The sequence below is a fragment of the Pagrus major genome, chromosome 8, assembly GCF_040436345.1.
Source record: "Pagrus major chromosome 8, Pma_NU_1.0".
Classification (NCBI taxonomy): domain Eukaryota; kingdom Metazoa; phylum Chordata; class Actinopteri; order Spariformes; family Sparidae; genus Pagrus; species Pagrus major.
In genome coordinates this window covers 5172791-5196788 of record NC_133222.1, presented here as the reverse complement: position 1 = coordinate 5196788, position 23998 = coordinate 5172791, and the positions used below count along the sequence as shown (strand labels likewise).

General features: G+C 42.7%; 1 protein-coding gene across 1 annotated transcript in view; it reads left to right on the top strand.

Moving 5' to 3' along the window:
• Positions 1–13645, top strand: part of ldlrad3 (low density lipoprotein receptor class A domain containing 3) — an 82465-nt gene extending 68820 nt beyond the window's left edge. Inside the window, exons 5-6 of the mRNA XM_073472316.1 lie at positions 10280–10682; positions 11038–13645. Of these exons, the coding sequence (XP_073328417.1) occupies positions 10280–10682; positions 11038–11242 (608 nt within the window). The 3' untranslated portion in view covers positions 11243–13645. The remainder of the gene's footprint in view (positions 1–10279; positions 10683–11037) is intronic.
• The last annotated feature ends 10353 nt before the right edge of the window (positions 13646–23998 follow it).

Below are 23998 nucleotides of genomic sequence, written 5' to 3'. Positions count from 1 at the left end.
TACAGGACAGGCAAATAGAGGCGCGATGAAGCATGAAAACCTCCCTTCCCCAAAGCGCCACTCAAACACACACACACACACACACACACACACACACACACACTGGGAGATATACAGACAGACGGACAGAAGGACAGAATTAGAAGCAGACAAAAACAAGGGCAAACACAAACAACGCAGGCACTTTTATGCTCTCTTCCATGAAACTATTAAGATATGCAGAAGTTCTTAATGAGAAAAAAAAAAGATAGGCAGGCGTATAGAGTACCACGCGCACATACACACAGACATATCCAGCCTGCCCATTAATTCCTTCTTTCTCTCTGCATGCTAACGAGAACAGACATATAGTACATGACAGGGCACAGCAACAGGAACAGGGTGACAGCATGGGACATGAATATTAATACGGGGATGCTGAAGGGATCTGAAACAGTCCTGTCAGAGAACAGTTAACATGCTTTGCTTCCCAGCGTGGCTTGGCAAAGGAGCTTTCAATCGATCAATCTTTCATGTCCCACCAGGGGAAAAGTTTGTTGGCACCGAGGTTTTTTAAAAACAATATCACAAAACAGAGGACGACAAGAGATGATCACACAGGAGAGAAAGAGGTGAAAACCCTGACTTCTGGAAAACGGGAGATAAAATAGTACACACACCCCCCTATTTTTAAAAATCCACCATTGCTGGTAGAAATTAGGTTCACAGACAAGGTAATGTATTAAAGGTACAACAAATAAGGGCAGCATTTCATCTGAGTAATTGCTAACTGTATTATTTTTATACATCCATGACGGCTACTGTTAGCTTGTTAGCTCAGTTAGACGTGCAGTTAGTCAGATTACCAGGGCAATGTTGGTGTTATACACCACTAGCACAGGAGCTTTGGACTGCTGGGAGGAAAAAGTGTTAAGTCCCAGGGCTAGCTGGTTAGCATGCTAACTTCAGTAGATATCTCTTCAACACAGTACGTAGACGTCTTTGACGTGACATCAAAACAGTTATTTCTTCACTGTCGATAATTTTAGCATTAAAATTCTTACATATTGCACCTTTAAAGGTTAAGTTATGTTTGTTTCCTTCCTTCCTTACTCTCGGATTCTCTCCCAAAAGTTCTAGGCGACAGGCGACCAATGAAACACACTGCAACCTTGAGAAAAATTATTGATTTCTCTGTCTTTGAACATTGTTGGAGAAATCTAAGCACACATCTCAGTCGTTTTTTGACATTTTAATACAGAAATGTTACATATTATATTTTTAAGTTTGGTGATGGCTCTCACTTTAAAATGCAGGCAGCCTGAAGCTACTGCATGAAGGCAGTTGCTCAAAAGGCTTTGTCAGGTCAGAGCGATAAAGTATTTAATTTGCTGCCAAAACATCGTGTCAAGCAGCAACCCTAATGAAAAGTGTTTCCAGGTCTCTGTTAGATAAAATATATGTTTGCCTTTCATAGTTTCATAGCGAGGAGGCCTGTATCACAAGCCATTTATCAGTGTTGCCTGAGTGGAAATGTCTCACCGGTAAGCCACTTGCACACAAACAAACACCATACATCTCGAGTGCAATAGTGAAAACATGTGAGCTGCAATGGAGGTGAGGCATGGACCCCATTTATGTGTGGGAATTTAAGTTTGATCTGTATCTGGGTGTCTTAATCTAGATATAGAAGATTGTATGTTAATGGAAGGCGCACGAACACTATCAGCACGTGACCGGATCAGCCAGACCACCTCTGGAGTTCATCTGGCTGGCAGAGTGATAGGATCGCATCAGACAGTGTCCACTCATAGAGGTAGAAATAAAATCACGACAGGCTCGGCAAGAAAATGCACCAAAAAAAGGACAATTCTTCTCTCCAAAGTCAAACATTCACAGTTGCTGCAAAACACAATAGCTGTAAAAACCAACTTGTCGTTTTTCAGTCGCTTCCCTCAGAGAAAGAAAAGGTGCATTCTCAACAATAACCTCGCCTCACCTACGTGTTTCTTTGTTGAGAATAGATAACCCTTCTGCCTTTCCACCTCCTCGCCTGCTTTGCATAGTGTGCATAAAAAAAATGTGGCCAAATCACAATGCAGGGACGACTCAGACAACATAAAGACTGAGAGTAAATGCAGCGGAGTGATTTTTTATATTCCAGATGCAGACTTTAGTTTAACCGAAGGTGTAAATTGGGTCAGAAAGATGGTAAAAGTTGGAGAGTTTCAGTTTTATGATCCTTTTTAGCAGAGTTTATTGTGACCATAACCACAGAGTCACTTTTAAGAGTTTGTTTTTCACCCTCTGGCTTCCACTCTGCTGTTGGCTGCGCTGTCTGACGAGAAGAAAGTGCACCAAATAACCCACAAGTTGCTGTTTGTAGTTTTCCCCCCTAATTTTTTTTTCACATTTCTCCACCATGTGGCATGGGTTTAGTTAGCTCGTTCTGGCCCAGGATGAAAGGATTTGTGGGATTTTGTTTGTATTGCTGTATTTTTTTTACTTTTTTTTCTCGCATGAGCATCTGAAAGCAGTCTGTGTTCAAGTGCGTGGGTGCGTGGATGTGTTTGATCTTTGTTTTTCGGATGAACTTACTGTAAGGTAAGTTGATTAAGTCACATTTCGAGTATCTTCATGCATGTATAGTATACGCCTCATTGGCATGTGCTTGGTATTTGTGGGCTGTGTGTTAATTGCATCTTTTTGCTGGTGTTTGAAGCCAGATGGCAGAGCCCCCCGCCGCACACCCTCTACTCCCTAACCCACCCCTCAACCCAGTTCACACCCCTCCCTCTGCTCTGGATGCCCGCCCAATACAACGGATGGAGTGTGACTGTGCCTGAGTAAATGTGTGTGTGTTGCCAAGTAAACATGAGAACCGCCTGCCCCCTCGTGGTTCTCCCTCCTCCCTTCCTCTCCCTCTCCCTCTCCTCGCTGGCAAAGCCTGTCACTGGTTCAGCATCTCGTTTTATCACTCTGCCATTGTGGGCGTTACTGTGGCAGCAGGGCTGCCAAATGAGCCAGGAGCCTCACACCTGTAATTAGCGTCAGACAAAGTGACTCTGCAGTCAGGGGAAGCACCGCTGTGACCAGCCTCTACAGTATCAGCTGAAGACAGCCGAACTAGACACGTAGCGGCAAACCCTGGAATGCCGGAGCGAAAGGATGATTGCTTTTTTTCCCTCACTTTGGACTCTTTTTAAAGATGGCACTTTGTGAATGTGAAATGAGTCTTCAGTGAGTAGGGAAAGTACGGCACATGTGGCCAGGCCCCATCTTTTCCCTCAGGAATGAGCCAGAAGGGGGGGGAGATATCACCATTCCCTTTATTCAGAGGCGTTTTAAGTGTTGCAATTAAGATATGTGGAGTCTTTTATTAGCCCGATTTCTTTTCATTTTATTTCGCTCATTCATCTTCAGATGAGCGTATCCTGACAGTTGTTATTTTGCATATTCAGTGGAAGGTAGCCAATCAGGATAAAGGAATGTATCTCAGCAACACAACAGCGTGTCTGCTGTTTATCTGCAGCGTAGTTTGATTAAAGACAGACAAAAGAGCGCTTTAGAGCTTGTTTTAATCACCGCGCTCTCAATAGCCTATTGTGCACTAACATCAGCCCTCACTTTGCTTCAGTAGCTGTGTACAATGTTCTTTTTTTGGGCCATGTTTGTGTGCACCAATATTTTTTCTCATCCAGTTCTTTTCTAAGTGCTATATCGTATTATATAGTACGATCTGGATGACTGAGAACCTTCATCCACACCTTAGTGCTTTTATATTCTTACTTTATTTCAGCCAATAAATGTTTTAATGAGAACTTTGTGCGATAATCCTGTTTAATAACCCTCTTACATCTTGTTACATGCAAAATATGTGTCAATTTTTTAAAATTACATTATATATCAAAATCTCTTTTTCTCTACTTTTGAAATGAAAAAAGTATTTTTGATGACACCCTGCTCGCAGATTCCGGTTTCTCCCAGGAATACAGACTTCACATCACTGAAGATTAACACTTTCAATTCACTGTGACTTTAAGATATGCGTATAGTGGGCCTTTTTGCAGTTGGATAGACTATATCTATGCTTATTGCTAGAGAAACAGCATGTTATTGCCACGCTGTTTCTAAATGACCTCAAAACGAGTATATTCTGCCGTTCTTGTAAATTGTAACACCAAAGTGTGTAATAGCATGTAATATAAAAAACTCTGCAGCTCCCTAGAGGATGGATTGGTCAAACAGACTGTAAAACAGGCTGTCACACAGGAGACTGGGGTTCATATCTTGCTTGAAACCTTACATCAACGTTGATTGTTTTAATGGTCCGGTGTGTAGTATTTAGGAGGATTTCAGGTATGAAAACCTGAAACTAAGAGTTGTAATTTCATTGCCTTTATGTCGACAAAGTGAGCACGTCCTCTTCCAGGGAGTCGGCCATGTTGCACCGCCATGTTTCTACAATACAATACAAACAATAGCACAGAATAGAGAAGATATATAGAGAAGGATGTTTCAAAAATCCACCATAGGTAAGAGAAGAGAAACAAGGGATCTTTAGTTGGTTGCACTCTGCAAACTCACCACTAGATGCCACTAAATCCTACAAACCCGACCTTTAAGGAAGTAGTCATTTTAACCAAACCATGATTTTTTTTTACAAAACATAACCAAGTAGTTTTACCAACCAAACTGAGACAATCACCTTAAATGTCCTGATGAAGCTTTATTTTAAAAGTCCAACTGGACGTTAAGAGAACATGTGCTGTACAAAACTGGACACTGACCTGGTTGAGCGGCGGGTATGTTACATGCTTTGGGGTGATACTGGGTCGCTTCTTTACACAAAAATATAAGATAAAAGGGAAACAGTTGAATAAAATAAGCATTGTTATGCATGTTTGGAAAGGATGGCTGAAAGATGTAGAAGAGAAAAAGCACAAAAAGGGATCCAGGCAGAAGGATTACGTTCCAGAAGGGGGTTTTTGTGACTCTGACTCTTGTGATAGATTTAAGGCTTGTTTGGAGCAGCGTGTGTGGAGTTCAATTTTCTAGGTCTGTGGTGGAGGAGATGAGATGTGTGCACATGATACTTCAAAAGACACCCTGCTTATGTCTCCTCCCTCTCCCTTTGGACATATCTTCATCTGTTCCTACCTACGTCCTATTTCATCTCCTCTCCTCTGTCCACTGCTGTCTGTGACCTCACTGTGTCCCTATAATTCTTTCCTCTCATGCAGGGGTAATAAGATTGATGCAGGCAGCAGATAATGAAATGCAAAAAAAAAAATAGAGTGGTGGACTATTGGAGAGAGAAACAGCAGTGAAAGAGGAAACAATGCGGGAGAGTTTGAAAGGAAAGAAGAGAAAGTGGGGAAACACAGAGTGATTTGATTTGTTTTTTGTCTTTTGTTATAAGCATTGTATTAAGTGCATAATCCAGGGTGAGTGCAGTTGTTGTATATCATAAAGGCAAGGTACATGTCATCTCCACGACAGTAAATTAACAACGAGAGGGGAGCAGAGTGGGATAGCGGGTGGACAGGAGAGGAAAAGCTCAAAGCTGAGGAGGAGGAGGGAGGAGGTGGGAGGCATTAGAGGAGAGACAAGAGGGGGAAACAAAAGGCATAGGCGTGGTGGCGAGGAGGCAAGAGGGGAGGACGGGATGGGAGGGGAGTGATGTGGAGGAAAGGCACTCTGATGTAATTAAAGTGGCTGAGTTGAAAGGCTGCACCTTGCCACCACCCCCCCCCCCCCCCCCCCCCCCCCCCAAGCCTGCACATATGGAAGGTTTATGAGTTTATGAACGCAGCATAGAAGCACTGTTAGAGGTGCCAACACCACTGGACGAGTTTCACAGTTTTTGAAAGTTACCTGATATTAAACGCGATCAGTAGATTCATCTTTTCACATTCAAAAGCAGCCTTGAAGTCCATTGATGTAAAAAAAAAAAAAAAAAGTCAAAGCAAAGGTCAAAAATAGTTCATTCAATTCAGGTAGACAACCCTCGACAAAAAGGTTAATTATTACAATAATCTTTTCATATAATTGAATAGTCAGTGTTAAGGTCAGCTGGGCCAAGTTTGCATTTGTATGACGACCACTTGGAGCGAAAAAAACTGAATATTTCAACCATTTATCTGTTACTTCACAATTTCAACTTTTATTATTTAGCAACCATTTCTATTATTCTAGTTTTATTAACCATGTATTAATTAACCATTTAAACCCTTAATTCTTTACTTTAAGTGAACTATTTCGACCATACTTAGCTTTAAGTAATAGATAAATTGTTGGAAGTATGGCTAACTGTTGAGTCTTTACGCTTGCTTGCTAACAAGTTACCCTCTGGCAACAGAACTACCAGTCGGAGCACATGTAGGCCTACACAGGGTTGGGGAACCACTGTAGTAGTACTCGTATCCTGACTGACACTAAGCCAGCGGTTTCTTAAGAATTTAAATTTTTTGTCACATCACACGAGACTTGTATGAAATTGAACGAGCTGAACGCTTCCTTCACTTTAGACGTCCCCTCTTCTGAAGCCAACAGTGTCCAGGCAGCTTTGCCATTGGTTGACAGCACGGATGCACTTGAGCCTTTCATGTCGAGTTTGACGAGACGAGAAAGCTTTGGTCTGAACTTTGATCTCTAACTTTGATGATGACAGTTCCATCAAATGGATTTGGTACACAGTAAAAAGCCAGCAAAACACTCTGAAATGTACTGTTTTGAATTACCTGTCGTATATTATATCATATGTCAGTCAGACGGTTGCTGGTTTTTATTTGAAAGGAGGCAACATGTTGATTCATATCATTTTAAAACAAGTAGATTGCATCAGAGTCGTCGGGTTTGTGGCTTTCTCCTTTGATGTGCCTCAAAAAAACAAAATCTCAGCCATCCTGGACTTTGATGTGTGAATCCATTCTTCATAGAGATTAAATTCACTGGTAGAAACTAAAAAAATAAGACTCGCAGATAAAAGCCGATAGTAACTGCTGCTATCAAAGGACATAATGTGTGCATGTGTCCGTACGGTATGATGAGCACTCTTCTCTTTTGATTCACAATTACATCATTATTGTTGAAGCCCCCTCACCTGTCCTTGCATGTGATGATCACACCTTCCTTTTGCTATAACTGCAAGTGACAGCTCAAAACATGAATGCAAATTACAGTCACACACACACACACACACACACACAGACACACACACACACAGAAGGGGGGGCAGACACACAGGACCTCTCTGCTCTTACAGAAAATGAGCTTCAGTCTCTTTCTCGTCTTCTGCCTGTCTTTTCATCTCCCGTGCTATTTGAAACAGCCTTTGAGGCCTCTATCGCTAATGTACCGAATAGGCTCCCATTGTTAATGTTACAGCATTATGAGTTCCTTTTGTGTGCGTTTCTCTCTGCTCCCAGAAGACTGCACTGAAACCTGATAGGCAGCGTAGGGGTGGCAGCGGTGGGATCTCTTTATTTGTGCTTTTTTTATACTAGGTAATTATGGAAATAATTCTTCTTTGTTTTGGCCTTTCTCTGCTGAGAGTCCAGTTCATAGTTAATTGGTAGCGTGAAGGACTAGCCAATTTCAAATCACAAGGGAGGGGTCGAGGGGGGCTTGTTTTATTGGCTGGTGCCTGGTTGGGGCAGCGGGCGGGTGGAGCATCTGAATTAGATTAGATTTAATTAAGGCATGAGGCCCCTGACTACACACTGGTACATAAATAGGCTGTATGCCAGAGTGGTAGTTGTTTTGAATTCAACAGTATGTCTGCACACACACACAAACACAAACACACACAACAGCTGAAGACTCCCACAGGCCCTCAAGGTCAGGTAGACAGAGGAAACATGCAGCGTGGTGTCTGGAAGAAAAAGGAAAACAAGCTCGAAAACTCCTCCTCTAATGATAGCTTCTAGTTACGTCCACACAGGTGCTCTGGCAAATTCTGAGCTTTGATAGTATCTCTAACCCCCAGCACCGTTTTCTTAAAGGATTGTTTGACACTTGGGAAGATATATTCATTTAATCATATTCTTGCCAGGAGTAAGATAAGAAGATTGATACCACCCACATATCTGTCTGTTCAAAGAAGCCCACAACTGGTGAGCTTACCCTAGCATATGGACTGGAGACAGAGGGAGACACTTAGCCTCGCTAAAGTAACATAATCTGCTTATGAGCTCATCAATTAACACATCATATCTCATTTATTTAATCTGTACAAAGAACTGAATAATAGATGCACACATTGCAGTGTTATGGGGGTTATGTGCCAAACTATTTCTTGGCAAGGAACAGTCTCCTCCTGGACCAGCCTGGACTCCAGAAACGCCATGAGGGAACACAGCAGCTTGACTAGCGCACAGAGGCATGCAATTATAGCTTTGTCTGTTTGTTTTTGTACAGCTTGACGATATAACCTGTGACATTTCATGTCTAAGACGAAGGCTTTTCACTTGCAGGTAAACACCTGATGATACATCAGAGTGAGGAAGGGAGTCAGCCATCGTGATGAAACAAAATCTAACTTTATTTCCTCAAACATGAACATTTCTGCCACGTCGAGTCATGTAGAATTTAATCTGCAGTGGCAGCTGACAGACGTTACATACTGTATTTAAACAAACCAGGCTAGCTTGAAATCGTATTATCCATCTTCTCACCCGACTCTTGCCAAGACAGCAAATAAGCATTTTTCCCAAAATGTGGAACTATTCCTTTAAGATTCACATTTTGACCTCTATGAAAACATGATTTGAATTCCAGCACATATAAAAAGTGTATCACTTAATCTGTTTGGAATCAGAAAGTGGAGTTTCTTTTATCAGGCACTTTAGTTTGTGTCTCTGACCTTTAACTCAGTGTAAGTGACTTTTTGTGGAGCTCTGCACCTTTATTTAATTCTCCGAGGCCCTGTCGATCTAGATTGTAAGCGGGGGGGGATCTTTACCCTGTGCTAAATACAATATCCCCCAAGAGCCTGTAAGTCTATGTAAGCCCTGAATACTTCAAAAAGCTCCAAAAAGGCTTGGCTGCTTTGCAGTTTCAGGGGATCTAATCCTTACAGATGGCGTTTTCGGACTATTGATTCAACCCCGAGATCTCTCGTAATGGTCATTTCCTGGCAAGCTCTCTGGGCAATATCCCCAACTGTCCGCATGATGGCTAGTGGACAGAGATATGAGTCCTTTAAAGCGTATATTAGCCGTTGATACACACAGTCTGCTATGCACAGAAACCTCAAATACAGAACATTGGAAGTACTCCAAAGGGTGTATTGAACTTTTTAGGAGCCGCACCAAGGTTTGATCTTTACAGCCCCCTGAGGCATTAGTGTAATTTGAACTGAAACAGCAACTGTAAAATACTTTTATATAGCTCATTCCTCATTAGCACAGCCTGACTGCAGCGCCGTAATAAATAGGATTCCTTCCCCTCCCTCCCTCCCTCCCTCCATAATACAAAAGTACTGTCTGCCGGTGAGCAGCAGGAGCGATATTTACATGAGCCTCACCCCGAGTGCCTGATTGAAATTCTCACACTGTAATATCAGTCAGCGGAAATGTTTAAGCGCTATTCCCCTCATCCCATCTGGAATAATAAGCTGCACTGCACTGCACTCGTTACAGGCAGCGAGCTCGCTGCTCTTCGTTCCTTACTGCTGGCCATCATCATCTTCTCATTGTCAACTTTAAGTTCCCTGGACTCCTAGTTTGCAGACGCCCCCGTTTCCCTGCGACAAACATGGCAATCTGTGACAGCCCCTGGTGCTCCTCTGCCTTCTATCGTCTTCAGTGCAGAACAACTCGAGTCGTGTTTTATCTATAACTGCTTTAAGCTGTTTTGTACTCGCAAAGGACTATTTAGACTCTCTGTTCTTTCCCTTTCTTCATGATGAAAAGTGAGGTCCACACTTTTGAACTAGAGGCTCACGACTAGCCTCTACTAGGCTCAAATTGTTCTCCTTGTCTCTGGATGCTCACAGGGAGAGTCTGGCTGCCATTATGCTTATTATCTCTCTCCCTCTCATCTGAATCACACTGAACACATTTCAGCGTGAACCTGAAAACAATTTACTGCTTGAAATTCATGCGTCTCTCCTTAACTCCCTTCTCAATTCCCCTGGCTCTGCAGCTCCAAAACTCATCCTCCCATTTCCTCAATCTCCTGTTCCCTTTAATTGTTTCCCTCTTCCTCTTCCCCTCCATCCTTCCTTTTTTTCCCCCCCAACCTTCTGCATCATTCTTAATTTCTTCTTCATCTCCTTCTTCTCCCCCCCCTACAGAAGCTCCAGGACAGGACTTTGTGACACTGGACTATCGCCTGCGCTACTACCCCAGCATCACCTACGCCGTCATCGGCAGTGCCGTCATCTTCGTCCTGGTGGTGGCGTTGCTCGCTTTGGTGCTCCACCACCAGAGGAAGCGGAGCGTCCTGCTGCCCAGAGGCGTAAGAGGGAGCTCGCATCACCACCACCACCACCAGCCCCTGCTGCTGTCCCGTCTGGTCATCTTGGACCGGGGCCACGTCCACCCCGGAGGTGCAGGCCTCTCCCCCGGCTCCCCAACCGCAGCGGGACAGTACCGCTCGACTCCGCAGGCACTGCAGCTGCTGTCTGGAACCTTGTATCCCTCCGGACTCTCCATGGACTCACCCCCATCCTACTCACAAGCTGTTCTGGATGTCAGGTGAAAGAAATAATGATTCTCACAGCTCTGTGGAAGTTTATTATCTCTGTATTCATAAAGCTTTGCACTGAAAACCTGACTTAAGCAAAAAGCACAAAATAGTGGCGCAGAAAGATGTCTCTCTAGCAAAGAATAATCTAATTCAGTGTATTATTTTAATACAGCATAATATTTTTCTCATATATTATTTTTTTTTTATACACACAGATGCAAGTTATTTTGTCAGAAAGGTTGTACACCCTGCTTCGCTAGCTGCTGGTCCCAGTCAAAAAAAATACTCATTGTACAGTCCGTATGTAGTAGCTCATGGCCCTAACATCATATTCTTCCTCTATCTTCTATTTTTTCCCCTCAGTCGGCCTCCCTGGTTTGATCTCCCGCCTCCCCCATACCTCCCTGATGGGGAGCTTCCATCAGAAGGCGAGCTGCCTCAGTACGAGGGCCCACAAGACCCTTTGAGCTACCCCACAGCACATCCCTCCGCACCCTCCACACCCAGAACTGTGGCCTCGGGCACTCAGCCGAGTTCAAGCTCCAGAGAGGAGTCGGAGCAGCTGTAGTCACTCTCTTGTAGAACTTAGAGACCGTAGTTAGACAGGAGAGACTGCCAGACTGAAGGAGCAGGCTGCAAGGCACCACGAGAGGCCAGAAACGGTCCACAGTTGAGACCCGCTGAGGAGAATCAACAGGGACTCGCAGACTGTTGGAATAAACAGGGCCCTGAACCGGCTGCCCACACATCGGCTGACTGAAGCACTGGAATGAGACGAGCTCCTCCTGCTAGACTGATCTTGTGTGCTGGCGCCCCCTGCTGGGGTCGTGGCTGCACTACACCTTAAATCAGTCACACATTCATTCATCACTTCAGTTCAATTGAATTGTTCTCCCCTTGAAGAAAAAACTGTCCATGATACCTATCAAGCTGGAGTTAAACTGCCAATCATTAACGTAATCATTGACATATATAAGATGATAACACCTGAAATTGTCATTCTGTTATAGTATAATCATGAATGGTGTAACACACATTGGCAGCACTGGGACTACTCCTCACTGTACACAATATTTCACATCTACCATATTTTCCATAGTGGAGTTTAAAATTATATAATTATTATTGTGTTAAATTGTAAAGTACCTGAATGCTAGATGAAACCTGTACTGTAGAGTTACTGCTACATTTGATGACTTGCTCTTCTTCGATGGTTTTAGCAATGACGCGCCTTATTCTTACTGAAGCCGATTTTTACACTTTTAGACGGTGCAGTAGTGTTGTGTAAAATGTTTAATAGTTTAACAAACACAAATCAAGAGCAGCTCAGTCTAGAGGTACTCAAACCTTTTTAAGCAGTCCTTTCAACAGTGACCTGATTATACGGCTTCACTGAACTGATTGTAGTAAAAAACATCATTTTGTAACTTCTTTACTGCGACTTCAAACTCATGTTAACGATGTGTTTTCACAGAGTTGATGAGAAACATCTCAAAAGGAAACAACCCCAGTTCCCTAAAAATGTTCAATCAAACATAATGTGATAATTTGCTGATCCTGTTAGACGTATACTCAATTACAACAGTACGGAGACAATTTATTTAGTGTTTTACCTCATCAGCTTCATAGATTTTTGTAAATATATGTTTATTCTGAATTTGATGCCAGCAACATGTTTCAAACTAGTTGGGACAGGGACGCAAAAGACGGTAGACAGGTAGACAGATACATTACAGGTGATAGTATCGTGATTGGGTGTGAAAGGCGAGCAAGGATGGGATGAGGTTCAGCTCCTTGTGAGTCACACGATTGTATAAATGATTTTATAAACATTTAGCACACTGTCCCAACTTTTTTGGAATCAGGGTTGTCATCATAAAAGAGCAGTGGAGGCCTTGTACCTTTTTCACAATCATGTTCACAGTATTTCTTGTTGTCGTTTGCTTAAATTCAAGCTAAAAAAAATGTGAAGAGGACCATTGAGATTTTTTTTTTTTTAAATAATGCTGAGCAGAAATTATGTAAGTGAGTTTCACAGATCATTCCTCTAAGCAAAAGAACCACCGCTGTCAGCAAATATAACTTTTCTGCTTGAAGACCAATAATGATGTTATGTAGAGACAAAAAGGAAATACGAATGATTTTTTTGTTGAGGCCTTATTCTGTGCCAGGTCGGCCATGAGTGCCTTTGTATGTGATGTGTTTGTGGGCATAAACAGCCATTTTAAAAACCTATAAAAACATAAGCTTGATCTGATATATTACAGTAAGCTCACATGACAAAAATAATCAGATTGTTAACATTTTGCTTGAGATTTTTAAATGTATGTAACTCTGGTTGTGAATCATTCTTGAAAAATCATCCTCAGTAGTGTTAGACAATGACTGATGATACCCATATCTGAAGGATCTGTGTTTATAAATGTACTGTTGTGTTTTGACCGTTGTTCGTTGGACACTGTACATAGCAGAAAGGGGAAAGTAAAGAGATCTATTTAAAAAGGTAGAGTTTAAAAGGAAGAGATGAATGTGTAAATGTTGTTGTGCTTTGCATTTTGACTTTTTCCTCCAGAGCCAGCCGTGATAATGCAGGCCCAAGAAAAAACAATCAAACCAAAGATAATCATTATTAACCTTAACCCAAGGCTGTTACCCTCCAAAGGAATGATTTTTCACAAGTGTTTGTGCCGTTATTCTATTAAAATGTGCAAAAGGTTTATTGAGTAAAACAGAATTCATGTTATTTGCTGTAAAAAAAAAACTGGAAAATATTTCTCAGGACAAAATTTCTACCAGTCTTGTCTGTTCTGTTGTTTATATCTTGGTTGTGTTTTAAGATCATGTTCCATTTTTCTTCTTCTGATTTGATCTCATGAGGTTAGTTATTGACATATTTGTGACGTTTGCCCATCGTGATCTTTTTATCTCTTGTATTCTGTACATCGAAAGTAATATAAAATTCTGACTCAGATTGTGTCTGTATGATACTTCTTGGAGGTCTAATATTACATTTTCTCAGCAACTTAATATATCGTCAAAATCTATATATTGTAAAAATCTTTAGCTGAACCGCCAGCTGCCGGCGCCCCAGACTGACAGAGATTAGATCACAGATCAGCGAATAATAAAGATTCAGCCATCGGCGTCTAAACTGTGTGTGGAGAGTGCAGAAGGGTTATCAGCAAAATGTACTTTAAACATCAAAAGTACTTGTTCTGCAGTAAAAATGACCCTTGTGACTGATAATATTATTATCTATGACACGATTGTGGGTTCTGATGCAGCTGGTCAAGGAAAAGCTACTCTTAGCTCCTCGATATCAAAATATAGATTGAAGAATTTTGACTCTGTTGGCCTTCAACAGTTATTTAAAGCAACATTATGTAGAAATGTTGTGCGATTTGGCATAGTGCAGAAACAAGTGATAGGGGGGTGGAGTGGCTGAGACAGAGACACCACTCACCCTTTTACCAGACACTGTAGCATTAAAATGATTCTGAAGCTGTTATTAGGTAAAAAAAAGTAGATTTTTAAGTAACTGAAATTAACAATGTATTAATGCTGGTTATTATAAAGTGTTACAAAATAATCTTATGGGCCTTAAACAGTTTAATAGATTTAATTATGTTAGGGTTAGGTCTTGGAATCACTTGGAAAAGTTAATTGTATGGGTTTTTTTTTTTTTAAATGTGAAATCTCCTGCAATGTAACTACTTATTATATCTGTCAGATAAAAGCATTCGAGTAAAAAAATCTATTCAGTTGCAATTCAAATAGTCTTTATTGTCATGGTAAACTGACATTTACATTTACAAATCAAGTTCGAAATAAAACTACTAATTAAAAAAAAATTTACATAACCAGCAGAAGTGGGATTTTTGCTGTTGGAAAAGTATAAAAACAGGTAAGTTGAAAATCACGTAAAATAGAAAAATGTACATTTGCAGTTTGAAAAAATACAAAAAGAGAATTACAGTATATAAAAAATGCAATTTCTTTTATTTTTGTATTTAAAAAAGGTGCTATTTGTAAGAAAAGTTGATTTTTGAATCTCTGGTCGGCCGCCATCCCAAAGCGTCAGTTTTTGACGAGAGTTGGGAATGAGACTCAAAAATTTACTTTTCTAAGACAAAGTTGATTTAAAAATAAACTTTTTCTTAGAAATCAAGTTTTTCTTATAAAAGTTGACTTTTCATTTTGTCAAAAAATGACTCTCTGGGTTTCCCAACTCGTCAAATACTGACGCTTTGGGATGGCGGTCGACCCGTCCAACAATCCCAAAGCATCAGTATGAGACACAGAAGTCTAATTTTCTTACAAACGGCACCTTTAAAGTCATTTGTTCTGCATCTGGGTCCATGTGCAGAGATGAACAGTCTTTGAAACAGTCTTACAGAGTAAAAACATAAAATATTTCCATCTGAAACCTTTAATCATTTCCATAAATCCATAATTACTTCCATAATTATTGTTCAGCATGCAGCTCTTCAGTCCAGTATCCATATCCATGCATGAATGTTTTTATTATACTGGCAGCTGAACGGAGCCCTGCAGTTCTACATTTGGACCAATAGGTGTCACCGTCTCACCACGGTGGACAGTCTTCAGGGAGAGTTGTCCAATGTGCAAAAAGTGAAGCTCTACATTTCTGTCCTGCTACTTGTTGTAATCTAACATGTCACATTTAGGCTTTGTCAAAGTAGCTTTCGAGACCTTGATGTTAAAAGTCTTAATTCAAGCTCAGATATGCATACATCATCGATTCATGGCAACTATCTACATCTTACATGACACCTAGTTCAGTGAATACATAAATTAATATTATCTCACCAGTCGCCCCCTATTTTCATTGTAATGTCTTCCCCAAAGCCTGCATCTCATCTCGCCCTCCCACCCCAATATCCGCATGACATTATGACACATCAGATAACATGTGATACCATCTCTGACAGCACACATCCATCCCTCTACCTGCCCCTCGCTTCCTAATTGTCCTTTATCCCTCTCTGCTCATCTTTTATCTTCCCACACTTGCACATCTCTCACTCTCACTCCCCTCATCCCTCCTCCTTCCTCCCTCATCCAACGTGCCTTTTCTCTCGTCGCCCTTGTTCTCCTCTGCCTCATCTTAAACTCTGATGCTGGAGGCCCATGTTTGCTTAGCCCGAGCCCTTAACTACACAGACTTTAATTAAAAGCCTGCACGCTTCGCTTTTGCTGTCTGTCCTGTCTCTGTCCACCCGGCAGCTGGGGAATTGGCAAAAGGGAATTTCTACATATGCTGATGAATAGTTGTGTGGCTGGACCAGAGGATGCTGTCCCACACAAGATGAGACCAAGTTAGTGCACTGGGTTAGAAAAAGATTGTGTTTTAGCTCAAAATACCTGCTTTCGTTGCCACAAACACGGCTGGAAATCATCCTGACATCTCATTAAAAGTATCCGGTTCCCAGCTGGAAAATGTCCAGACATCTTTTTTTGAAAAACATCCAGTTTTGTTTCCAATAGTGGGAAAATATCTCGATGTCTCATTAAACATATGCAGGGCTTTCACACTTACAAATGTTGATATGCTGTCTTGCACAGTAGTCTCTTGCTTGGCAGCCATCTCACCTGGCTGTCACACCACTGTCGTCCCCTAAAACTCAGCCATTAAATAAAGATGTCATGTCACCATGATATGACACATATTGTAGTTGTATTTTGATGATACGTGTGAAACATTCAAGTTTAACATATCTGTGGTTTGCAAAAAGACACAATGCCAACAATTTATTCTTGCGACTGGGCTGCAAGGAGCCCTCAAAGGGCAGCCCTTTCTATGTCAGTGGAGCTGAGGTGGAGCCGGTGAACAGTTTCAGGTTCTTTTGTCATCACCACCCTGGTTACAAGAGCACAGAAAAGGCTCTACTTCTTAAAGAAACTTAGGAAGGCTAAATCCTGGAGCAAGATTCTGGTCAGAGGAGCATCCTGACTGGAAACATCACAACCTGGCAGGGCTCCTGCAAGGCCCAAGACAGGAAGGCTCTACAGCGGGTGATTAAAACTGCCCAGAACATCACTGGTACCCATCTACAGAGCATCAGCGACATCGGTCAAGTGAGATGTCTGCACAGAGGCCAAAGGATGCTAAAAGACAACTCCCACCCCAGCCACAGTCTGTTCAACCTGCTGCCATCTGACAAAAGATACAGAAGTATCCGCTGCCATATCACCAGACTACAGAGCAGCTTCATTCCCCGGGCAGAGAGACTCCTGAACTCATCCTCAACACTCCATTTTGCAAAATAGATGTAACACAAAAGGACTCAAACATAGTTAAAAACATTTTTAAAAACAGATGTTTTAAAAAATGACAATGAATCTACCTTGCAACCTTATTGTGTCTGCAAACCAATGATATGTACGTGTCATACATACCAAATTAATCTCTACAACACATGTCAAGTCATCCCTTTCACATTATATGCTACAGCCTGACTTTCATATTAGGATGTGGAGATGTGGGTGGTGGAGTAGCAAGTTAGGGTCAAGTTGCCAAGCCAATGCCTGCAGTTTGAGACTGCATTTCAACATTAGAAAGCAGTGGATATCTTTTTTAAGTCAGTCTTGTGACGACAAACATCTCCTTCTGTGTTTTTGGCGGCTAAAAAAGGTACTTTAAAGCCATAACATGATCTTTTTCCGAACCCTAACCAAGTGGTTTTGTGCCTGAACCTAACCAGAACATAAGAAGAGTGTTGTCACAATACATAATTGAAAATTGAACCTATAGAAACATAGCTGCAACAGGAAGAAATATAAAGTTTCAACATATCCGTGCTTTGCAGAATTCTACATTGCTGCTGGCGACTGGGTTGCTGCAGGCAATGATGCAGAGCAAACAGTGACATTAAGGAAGCAGAGTAATAGTGGCAGTTGGGTCGGCTGTCTTGATGCCGGTGAGGAAAGTGGTGACGTTAATGTTCATGTAGATGAGGATTATTGCACACAGACGCCGTGGCAATATTCCAAGGTGATGGAGCAGGGAGACTAGTTTTCCTCTCTTGGGGGTCTTTGATTTGGCATTAGCGTAGCCATAAGCTATTGGATGCCGTGCAAGTGCGATAAAGCTGGCTAATATCCCACTGACAATAAAGACCTTAATTCTTCAACTAGTGCTGAATGAGACTCTTGAGGTTACTGCACATTTAATTTGCTCATGTAGTGTCTGATAATATTTCTCTACTGGCAAAAAGGGAAGAGATATAAAACTCAAGTACAGATATAGATTTAAACCACATAGGTGTTCACACCTCACTTGCTTCCCCCTCTGCTCACACATATACGGACACTCACTCTCTCTTGGCTGGTGTGCCATAGCTCCAGTGAACTGGAGATAAGACCCAGTGTTTTCACATGTAAATGGCGTGAGCGTGGAGGGGAAAGGAGGGTGTATTGTTAGCACGGAGCAGCTCTGAGGGGCTCTGAGGAGCTCTGCTGAGGGTTTGGCCAGCGCAGCCCTTATCAGATGAAGAGCAGGCCTCTGAGGGAAGGAGGGGTCGGCGAGGGACAAGGGCTGGGTAGGGTTGAGGGGGCCAACAGGAGAATAGAACAGCTGGCGGAGTCACGCGTGCAACCTCAAAAACACACAGAGCCCAGACACGCTGAGCACGGTGGGAATCTCCTCGGCTAAGAGATCCACAAACACACGGCCTCTTGTGTTATTATCAGCCACCAGCCAGCAAGTCTGAGCACATAATCACACACACAGCAGCAGCATGAAAACAGGAGCGTTTCACACAATCACCGACACGCATACAAAACCAAAACGCAATCACTGAGGGCAATCACAAAGATTCACAAATACACATTTCCATACAGGCGTCTTTACACATCATTAGGCTGACACACAAGACTATGGTCACCTCCACATCACCACTAAGAACCCGGCTGGTTTCTCCGAATGAATACGAGCACTGAAAAGATTTTGAAACCAGGAGGGACTTGAAATTATTGCTGATTTGCTCAAACTTTAGCAAAACTCACAGAATAGGAGAGATGAGCAATGTTGTGAAGTACCCAAAAGCCATACTTGAGTAAAAATAAAAAGGTATCATGTTAAAATATTACTTTGGTAAATGTGAAAGTCACCCACACGAATGGTACTTGAGTAAAAGTATCTGATATGACATGAAGTTAAGTATTTTGAAGTAATTTTCTGGCAATAAAGGTGCTTAAGTATCAAAAGTAAAAGCAAATTAAACACATTTATGTATAAACTGTATACTTATTGTTAACTTGGCGTTATCAGCAGTGGTGTTATCCACCTGGCTAAGTGTTTGTTTTTTGTTTTTTTATCTGATTGTAAATTAAATAAAAACATTTATTTAAAAATGTCTGCAAAGTAACTAGTAACTAATGCTATCAAATAAATTAAGTATAGTAAAAAGTATAACATTTCCCTCCAAATGTAGTAGAGTAGAAGTATAAGGTAGCATAAAATTGAAATATTATATTTACTCAAGTAAAGTAAAGTGGCTTAAGTAAATGTATTTAGTTACATTCCGTCACCGGAGATAACACATCCATTCATCTTGCCTTTCTATGTGATTTATGGCATTTTTTTTTATCCCACAGAGGCACTAATCACAACAATCCCACAGATTTTGCACATCTGACAAGAATGTGTATTTCTGCTCCTGATTCAGTGGATGTCACAGTCTGATAACTATTAAAAGGACCAAGTTTAAAGGGCCAGCCAACCACATTCTGAGGAGGAAGACGAGGAAAGGTTCATGAAAAGCCATCTTAAAAAGGCCTCATGAGACATGACATGACTAAAAACACAGTATTTAAGTAATACTAGTAACGAAAATAACAGTTTTTTGAAGAAAAAATAAACTTTTATTGCATCAAATTTCACCTCAAGCAGTGTCATCTGTCAGTCAGCATACCGATGGAAACAAAAATTCCTCTCATATATATGCATGTATGCGTATATATGCATAAGTCAGTCCGGCATTAGCAGCTGAAACAGTAACACTTCCCTGCTTAAGAATAGACCAGGGTGCTGGCTCTTGTCCTTTCCATTCAGGCCAGTGTTAAACACACAGACTAGCATGCTAATGGGTAATCCCTGAGGACCGGCCACCTTTGTCCCAGCCCTAAGAGGATGTCTCTCTCTGGGCACTGGGTGACAGCCACCAGGCGGCCGGCTACTGGACAAGCAGCATGTTGCCAGATACTGATCTCAGTCGCTCCAGAGGGATGCCAGCAGGTCGCCAGGCCCCGATTGGTATCTGATGGGCGGAAGATTGGCGTCTGTCCTGGTTTCCTTTTTTCTGTTTGTTTTTGTTGTCCTTGTCTGTGATGCACCAGGAGGAGGTTTGGTATGTCGGTGAGGGGAAAAGTGAAAGCGTGTCGTAGTTGTCATGCAGCAGGTGGTCTGTGTGAGCCGACAAAGGCCTCCAGTTAATCTGATAGACTACAGTGAGAGTGGTGTGAAGTTGCTTTAGTCTTAAAAGAAGCAACCTTGACATTAATATCAAGTTTTTGCATTTACCTGTCAAATGACAAGAAATCCCTGAATTTGACTGGTGTCAGGCAGTTTTATATTTCAATGCAAATTGCTGAAAGGTGTTCCTGTGGTTATAGGCACTTGTTCAAGTATCTCTATGGATTAGGACATTCCACATTGCAAGGTGGACAGTGGGAGAGGAGAGGCAGGCTGTCATTGATTTGCTGAGAGGACATTCCACAGTGCAAGGTGCAGTAAGGAGGCCATAGGAGGAGGCCAATCCCTTGGGAACACTAGTATCCCATGATATGGCGGACTAAAGATGAAGATGCTCTGCAGAAACATGAGCACAGGAGAGCCGAGCGAAACTTCAAAATTGATGACAGCATCACGTAAGCGCGTGTGTGGTATTACATGATGTTGGCCAATGGCTAGTCATATGATGATTATATTAAACAATTTATCCAGCCCTGGTTTTATACTGTCCATGATGAAATATTGTGGTCTCATCCCAACTCTGTACCCTCATCTGTCTTTTCAGCCCCAGAGAACTGAGCTCCACATACAGTACAGCAGCACCCAGGACGTGTGCACGCATACACCACATGCACAGGCACCGTACAGGCAGTAGTCTCTACTCCTTTTCCTCCTAAATAAATCATAGTTTGTATTTTCGACTTTCAGATGCAAATATCGTGAAAATATTTGGCATTTATGTGCATAATTTTTGCAATAGTAGCCAATATTTGTTGACTTGAGAGCAGATCTGCTTGTGGTGGACTTTTCTTGCAGATTCATCAGAGGAGCTGGATCCCCCACGATGCTAAAAAGCAATTCTTTTTCCTGCACATATACCCCCATCTCCCACAATTCCCCACCCGCTGCAACATCCTTCTTCACCCGTACTTCCTCATCCACAGATACTGCACCAAGGCTTGCATCCCCCCCCCCTTCCCTCGAAAATTTCCATCCACACTCCTTCACACACAAAATAGAAACCGTACCCCCTCCCACCCATGGCCACCCCATGCCTCGCACGTTCCTCTCAGACAGGGAGCACGACACTGGGCCCCTCCATCCCCGTCGTCCCCGTGGGCCCCCCCAGCTCGTCCGTGCCCCCCAGTTCCATCCATCATATCTGCCCCCCGGCCTCCATCACGTCCCCACAAAAGCAGCGAACCCAAAGAAAAGAAAAGGCAAAGGCGAGGCGAGAAGAATACAGCCGCTACCATGCAGAACAGTGCTGGGCCGAGTACCGTCTTTTGTCCCGGGCCCTGCCTCTCCTCGCCTGGTCTCTCCTGCAAACACACCCTCTTTTCCGAGGGAACAACAGTCCGGAGGCTTGGGGGATGGAACCGGGGTGTGTTGCTATCTAAAGCAGTATAGTTCGGCCCCCTCGTTGGCCCCCTGGTCACCAGCAGACCCTGTGTGTTGAGCTGTCAAAACGGGCCTCCCCTTGCGTCCACGGGCACTCCCTCTGGGGGGCAGTAGGGGCCCCCGAACTCCTGACTCAGGGGGCCCTAAGGCCGAGGCTCAACTTGCTCTGCTGACCTGACCACTGATGCTTTGTGAAGCTGAACAGTAAAACTCAGGTGAGGAGGGGGCGGCTAAGAAAGATGGATAAAGTAGGAGATTTACATAGGTTGACATCAAAGACACCTCTGGCTTTTGTGTGATATGTGCACTCAACTGTACTGCTGCTGGAGCGCAGATTTTATTTCTGATAGCACAGGAAGAAAGAGAGAGAAAACCCCCTTTATAGCACAAGTCAGAAACCAAAAACTAAAAAAAGAGCTAAGATTGAGGAGGGGAGTGTTTAAGTGAATGGGCAGCATCCGTTAAGTGCAAACAAAAGCGGGTGCCTTTTAGTTGGTTGCTGATGTTCTGTTGCAGGCCATCCTGCCTTTGTGGCCCGAGTAAGAGAGGGAAGGCCCCGCTTGGTCACGTTCACACCCTCTTGCTGATAGAGCACCACTCACTGCCGGTCATGGATGTTAGAAAGTCCTGCAGCTGCGTGGGCAGGAGAGAGCGATGGGACAAAAAACAGAGTGATGGATAAAAGATGGATTTAAGAAAAGGTTGAAGAAGGAAAGACGAATAAAAAACACAGAGGGATAAAGGAGAGTAGTGGAATAAAAGATATAAAAAAGTCAGAAAATAAATTAATCAAACTTTAAGAAAAAAGGTGCATGTGGAGAAGGTTGGAAGACAGGGAAATTATTAATAAGGCGAAAGCCCTGGCCAGGGGGAAACAAAGCACATGTTGGATTGTCCAAATTCAGTGTGCTAGTTTATGAGACCCCAGAGACTTGTGAGGCAGATAGTAGACTGGTGGAACGAGAGGGGGCTGGAGGGGTGGAGAGAGGGAACGAATGGGGTTATATGTGGCATAGCTATTGTTAATTAGCGTATAGCACCAGCATGAAGAGAAGTGGGGGCCGTTGGATTTGATCAATTCTGTATTTTACTAAAGGCAATATTAGTATTATCAAATAAATGCAATGTATGTGAAGATGTTAGAAGGGGTGTGATTAGGGAATGAGTGCAAGACTGGAGGAGACGAGGACAAAAATAAGGCGTAGTAACACACAAAAAAACATAAATAAAACCACTCGCACACATCAGTCTCCAAACACACAGCATCCTAATGGAACCGTGACTGACCACGTTCCAGCTCTATTCACTATAAGGACAATAGTGTGCTGAGGCTGCAAAAAGCCAGTTGAATGTGTGTGTGCATGTGTGAGTGTGTGTATGTGCTGGCCATATATGTGTGTGTGGGTGTCTATATAAGTTAGGCCCGTGTCCGGTCCTTGGGGTGCACAGATTGTGATTTTCCCAGGTGAACAACGCCATACGGAGCGCTGCATCTTCAAGCTCATTAAAGACCATTCGGAGCCATTAGAAAGCATTCAGCAGGGTGTGCATTCCCCCAGACTCCGGTGTCAGGGCACAGAGCCATGCCCGAAGGCCCCGGGGTGGGGACCTATGCTAAACGGGCCGAGGGAAACACACCAGAAGGAGCTGATCCTTTTTTTTTTCTTCAGTGATCACTGGTTGCTGTGTGGATGGATAGGACGGCGAGGGAGGGAGGCGGGGTGGGTTTGTGTGTAACAGCTTGTTGAGTTCCCTTACTTGGGGAATTCAGAAATTCATAGTAACTGTTGAATAGAAGAGGAGGAGGAGGAGGAGCTCCCGAACGAATGTATAATTTGGTCTCATTTAATGTCAAAAAGAAAAAACAGGAAAATTCTCGAGTACAATCTGTTTATTATGCACATTTTATTATTATTATCATTATTAATCATGCGCCTTCTGAATTTCCAGCTCAGTCCGGACATCTGAATGAATGCGAGATGACATAATGCTGTGCTGATTGTGATGATAGATCAGCAAAGACAAACAGTCCCCCTTGTGGACAGCAGCCAGATCCTCAAACATCAGCCGTCCATTGATTCCGCTGACTATAGAGTTGGACCACGGAGCAGTGTGATGCCATTCAGTGCCGAGCGTTGCTAGGTAGAGTGCACTAGGCCATAGTTTGTGAGACACATACACACACATATAGTCACACACAGAGAGGGAGAGAGAGAGACAAGGAGAATGAGCTGGGGAGAGAGAGGCAAGGGTGCAGCATCCACCCCTGATGGTTATAAATGAGAGTCATGTCAGCAAAGGGACCCCAGGCCATCTGTGATACTCACAGATGATCTCATCACACACACTCACACTCAAGTGAAAGCTATCCTCTTGGGATTGCAAAGAAGCGCAATATGGACACAGATTCCCCAAACGTCTGTGAAAGAGGAGCCAAATAATTAAGAT